Below are 6,000 nucleotides of genomic sequence, written 5' to 3'. Positions count from 1 at the left end.
ACCAAAATATGAACCAAGGTCACTCTCACCTCCGCTTATCGCCGCCACCCCTGCTCCGACCACTCAAAGCCATTGGCCCTGTCAACACCGCGCAGTGTGACCTCTTGGCGCGTACACAACATGGCCACCCTGAGTGGCCCTCTTCTCTTATCACAGGCTTGACATTGTCACTTGTTTTGTGAGCATGGAGAATTGTTATGGTCCATTAACACACCCACACGAGAATGGCTGCTAACAAATAGATCAGAATTGCAGGCTTTGAAGTAAAGATGCACGGTTTGTACTTCACCAGTAGGCGGCAGTGTTTCATAATCTTTTAGTTCACTGAATTGCCTTCTATTTTGAAGTTTCATGATTTGGCAGGGGGAATTACCAACAAACATTGCAAAAACGTTGTTTTTATTATGGTATACATGGTGATATATTTAATGACAGTCTGATAAAATACAGATCCGTTTTTTATAATCTAGATCTGTTCATAACCCATCCTTTGTGGGTTTTTTTTTTTTTAAATATCAAAATTAGAACAAAAAAGGGCCTTAACCGCACTCCTTAAGTAATTACCACCAACACAGTCTGGAAGCCAATTACACTGTATGCTCATTTTAAATGTCATGCCAGCAACACGTTTCAAAAAAAGTTGGGACAGGAGTATGGTTACCACTGCTTCATGTTTAGGAACTAAGGAGACCAGTTGCTAGAGTTTAGAGAATGAAATGTTGTCCCATTACTTCCATTATTTCATTTTCATTCCATTATTCCATTGATTGTGCCTTGCCAGATGTACAAGATGCCCATGCTGTAGGCACTAATGCACCTCCACACAGTCATAGATGCTGGGTTTCGAATTGAGGACCAAAACATTTTGGAAAGGTTGGATGTTTGGATACGCCCTCTCCTCTTTAGCTCAGATGAGTCCATGATTTCCAAAAAGAATGGCACATTTTGATTGGTCTAACCACAGGACCTTTTTCCATGTTAACTCCATGGAGTTATGATATTAGCAAACTTTTTCCATGTCCATTTTAAACAAGCTCAGGCCCAGATAAGACGGTGGTCTCAATACAACTTTGGCTGTTAGAATTTTGGCTGCAGTTTTTGAATTGAGTATGAAACTGTACATAGACAATGGTTATCAGAGGTTTTCCTGAGCCCATAATGACAGGTCTGGAAACAGGTCTGGTTTTGATGCAGTGCCATCTAAGGTCCAATAGACCATGGTCATCCAATTTGTTTTTCAGCTCTTTTCCTTGTTTGCAAAGATTTCTCTGGATTCTCTGAATGTTTTAATCATATTATGTCCTGTAGATGATGAACTCCTCAAATACTTCACAATTTCATGTTAAGAAGCATTAAAATTACATTGTTTCTTCATTTGTGCACACAGGTTTACAGAGTGATGTATACCCCTACATCTTTACTTGTAAGAGACCCGGCCTCTCTGGGATGCTCTTTTTTTTATTATACCCAATCATGTTGCCAGTTACCCTAATTAGTTGTGAAATATTCCTCCTTTTGTTTTCTTTATCATTACACAACTTTTCCAGCATTTTGTTACCCCCGTCCCAACTTTTTTTGAAACATGTTACTGGTATCAAATTCAGAATTAACATATTTTCCATTAAAGTCAAATTGGTCATTTTCAACATTAGATATGTTGTCTGTGTCCTCTTTGCAACTAAATATGAGTTTAAGAGATTTGCCGATTATTACTTTCTGTTTTTATTCACATTTTACACAACGTCCCAACTTTTTCTAGCGTGGTTTAATTTTAACATCTACATGAGTATTTATTAACCTTTTGCATTTATGATGTGTCATAACAACAGTGTGACATTTACTTGACAAATATATGGACACAACAGCAATCAATCATATCTAGAAAATGTTTGTTTAAAATCACCTTTATTTCAAGATTTTTTTCTTACAGATCTTAAGGCATCTGCAGAGATCACATTTCTTGCAGAGGTAAAAAAAAAAATCCCTTTCCCCACATGTTGGACCAAGGGGATGAACAAGGTTGATACATTTTTTTGGAATTTTTTTCTTTTAATATATTTTAATTATCAATAATCTTTACTTACAGCTATTTTTTATTATTTCTTAACTCTTGATTTCTTACAGCGGTCAGACATCAGTGAGATATAGGATTAAGGAGGGGATACAGTGTATTTCTTTCTTTTTTAAATCCATTAATATGTACATAGAGGAATACAACACAGCACACTCACGGACACACACAGCAGGCTACACAGTACTACAGGAGAGAAGACCACATCAAACTCATAGCTTTGATACGCCTATTTACAAGTCGCTAGTATGGCACGATGTCGCTAGGCTCTCACTTACTGGGACGAGGGATTGGTGGGGGGATGGTGGGGTGAGCGATAGTGGAGGTGTGTGCTTTTTACTTGTTGTTTTTGCTTCTTGATCTGCTTTTTTTGATACAGTGTTTTGTTTGTTTTGCTTCTCTGTTCGTTCTGGCTAATATAGTGTGTGTGTGTGTGTGTGTGTGTAGAGAGTGAAGGGTGTGATGGCAGGCAGAGCGAGTAGTCAGAGTAATACGTGAGAAGATAAAGGTGGGGTGGGGAATGACCTTTGACCTGGAAGCACACCCCATGCTACTGAAACGGTGTGATTAGCCCACGTGCCCTCTTGTCCTGACCCTTTCAGGTACACGGTCAGGAAGAGCCAGTGTGGTGGGTGGTAGAGGTGGTAGTGTATGGAGGGGCAAGGATTGTGTGTGTGTGTGTGTGTGTGTGTGTAGAGGGGAGGGGAGGGTATACGTATGTGGTGTGGATGGCGTGAGTGGGGCAGTTGCTATGGAAATGCACGAGGCTGGGCATTGTGCCATTGTGCTGGTCGGGCAGCGGGTGGGTAGGGCTGGGAGAGGGCGGGTGGGGGTGGTGGGTCGGAGCGGCAGGTGGAGCGCGGGGGCGCCTACTGACACCTTGATCCGAACGTGGCCGCCGCCCAGGAACTTGTCGCTGCCGCCGCTGCTTCTTCAGGTTGGAGCCCTCCACCTTGCACTCCACCGTGATCTCCGTGTTGTAGTCCTCCTTGGCCAGGTGCAGCTTCACGCCTACCAGGGGCTGCACGTAGTTGGGCTACACACACACACGGTCAACACACAAGGAGAGGAGTGGAGAGACACACACACACACGGTCAACAGACAAGGAGAGGAGTGGAGAGACACACACAGTCAAAACACGAGGAGAGGAGAGACACACACACACACGGTCAAAACACACACATGGTCAAAACACAAGGATAGGATAGGAGAGGAGAGACACACACACGGTCATAACACATGGATAGGAGAGGAGAGGAGAGACACACACACGGTCATAACACATGGATAGGAGAGGAGAGGAGAGACACACACACACGGTCATAACACATGGATAGGAGAGGAGAGGAGAGACACACACACACGGTCATAACACAAGGATAGGAGAGGAGAGACACACACACACGGTCATAACACAAGGATAGGATAGGAGAGGAGAGAGACACACACACACACGGTCATAACACATGGAGGGATTACACTTTAGAGTTCCATTTTCCTTGCGTCCATAGCAGCTCTGTCTGCTGCGTTGAGTACTTAACATGCATGTGCTGCATGCCTATTGAGCTGATAACATTGCTGTTGATAGCACTTTCCACTGTTGGCTGACTATATAAGTATATATAAGTATATAAGTATATATACACTCTTTTGATCCAGTGAGAGAAATTTGGTCTCCATTTATCCCAATCCATGAATTAGTGAAACACACACTAATCCCGAGCGCTCGGGGAGCAGTCAGGGGTTAAGTGCCTTGCTCAAGTGCACTTCAGCCGTTCCTACTGGTTGGGGTTCGAACCGGCAACCTTCCGGTTACAAGTCCGAAGCCCAAACCAGTAGGCCACGGCTGCCCCTACACAGTTTCTGTGCCTGGAGTACCAGAAATATTTGAATTTGTTCTATAAATGATTTTCAGATGCAGGTCACACAGGTAAGACCTGTAAGCCCTGCAATAGTTATTATTCACTGATTAATAACTGACTTATTCATTATGATACTCAATTTGCTCTGTCAATATACGATTTGATATCAGGAGCCGGCATTTATCAGTCTCCAGAATGACCACTGTGAACACACACAAGCACACAAATACGAATAGCTGATGACCACTGAACACACACAAGCACACAAATACGAATAGCTGGTGGTTGACTTACATGTAATTGTTTGCCATAATACGGGAAGTACATCTTGTCAATCTTTCCCTCAGGGGGGTAATAAGACACCTGTAGAGGGGTGTCTCTCTGGAGGAAGAGGAGGAGGAGGAAGAGGAGCCAGGGCATGAGGAAGGTAGTCATGTGACCAGACCCACACTTACACGCACGCACGGGCATGGTAGCACTCAGTAGAGTGACTTTCCATTCTAACTGTACAGGCACACACACACACACACACAGACATACACACACAAAAATGCATACTGACACACACACACACACACACACACACACACACACACACACCCCTCTAGTAATGAGCTTTGAGGATCACCACCACTAACAGAAGATGTGTGGAGTTATGATATAAGCAAACGTTTCAATAAATACCAAACGCACAATATTACCCCCTAATATAAACAGTCATTGTGTGCACATTAAGAGAATCACAAAAGCAGAAATGAGAGATGTGTCTTCAGCCTGCATCCATCCACAAGCTCAACCTATCAACTTACCTCAGACTGGGGCCTTAGCAGCACCAGCGCCGCATGGCATGAGAAGCAACCGGGTGGCTGACCTGTTATGAGCTGGTGGTCTGCAGTTAGTGAGCAGCTGGGGGATGAGTGGCTGCACTAGCACTCGCTTCAGTTTAAGTGGACGGCCAGATAGCGGCAGATCCTGAGACAGATCTGTTCCCTCCCAACAGACTAGGTGCACGAAAGGCTCTTCCTGTACGCTCGTGTATTTCCTGTGGAGTGTTAGCTGTGTTGTAACGCCATCTTCTGTTATATTCTGTTCCATACATCTTCACTCCGACATATCTTGTTTGCTCAATAATAACAATTTTAACACACGCATACATATTTATTTATCGTAAATACTGATTCCCTAGTGCATCACCCAACCGGGTCCGTGTAGACACTAATTACATTATCAATAGCGGCAGGTTCAAACACACCTGGTCCGTGTAGACACTAATTACATTAACAATAGCGGCAGGTTCAAACACACCTGGCTCCACCAGAAACTACTAACGCGCGCACAGAGAGCCTTTCGTGCACGTAGCCTATAGGAGTCCAGATCAGCGGTCAGATCAGATCCAGGGGAGGGCCGGATCCGGTCCAGAGTTTGCTGCTATCCAGGCCAGGATGTGTCGTGTGAAGCGGGACGCGTGGGGAGAATTTAAAAGTCTAGTGGAGATTTTAAATTCATGCGTACGGTACTACAGAAGCGCTGCATCCATCTGATCGGGATCCCGTGCACTCGGCCTCTGGACTCAGAAGGCCAGGGAGGCCCTAGAAGATGGACAGCCACTGGACTCTGTGACGCTACTAAGATGGTGGCTACTCCTAAGATGGCTACTACTTGGGTGGGATGGCGATAAGGCCTTGCGAACACAGTGTGTACTCTGATCAGACTTAGGAGCACGCTGAGGGCACTATGTCTGGGGTCCACCATATACCTTCCAAACCGACAGGTCAAAGGGCAAAGGTCATCTAGGGAGCGGGGAGGAGTGAGGGATAGGGATTGTGATGGTTGGTGTGGGCGAACAGTGACTGTCCTTAGTGCGGACTAGACCTGGCTCTGACCCTAACACAACCACTACCTCCGGTCCTGTCCTCATCCTCTACCCGGGATGGGTACGGAGTACAGAGGCAGTTTGACTGAAGGGGTGTGTGGACCTGCCTCATGGCGGCTAAATGTCATGAGAGAAGCTTAAGGGCCTCACAGCTGGGCGCAGGTGAAGGGGCTTCAATACTACTACTAGTTTT

The 6,000-nt window shown here is 45.0% G+C and overlaps 1 protein-coding gene across 1 annotated transcript in view; it reads right to left on the bottom strand.

The window, feature by feature from the left end:
• Window positions 1–1,933: 1,933 nt before the first annotated feature.
• The window catches only part of atp1b3b (ATPase Na+/K+ transporting subunit beta 3b), a 38,881-nt gene continuing 34,814 nt past the window's right edge, over window positions 1,934–6,000 (bottom strand). Inside the window, 4 exon segments of the mRNA XM_048264058.1 lie at window positions 1,934–1,942; window positions 2,945–3,004; window positions 3,006–3,107; window positions 4,229–4,315. Coding sequence (XP_048120015.1) covers window positions 1,934–1,942; window positions 2,945–3,004; window positions 3,006–3,107; window positions 4,229–4,315 — 258 coding nt within the window.

Source organism: Alosa alosa, chromosome 15, assembly GCF_017589495.1.
Source record: "Alosa alosa isolate M-15738 ecotype Scorff River chromosome 15, AALO_Geno_1.1, whole genome shotgun sequence".
Lineage (NCBI taxonomy): Eukaryota > Metazoa > Chordata > Actinopteri > Clupeiformes > Clupeidae > Alosa > Alosa alosa.
This window is presented reverse-complemented; position numbering and strand designations above follow the sequence as displayed.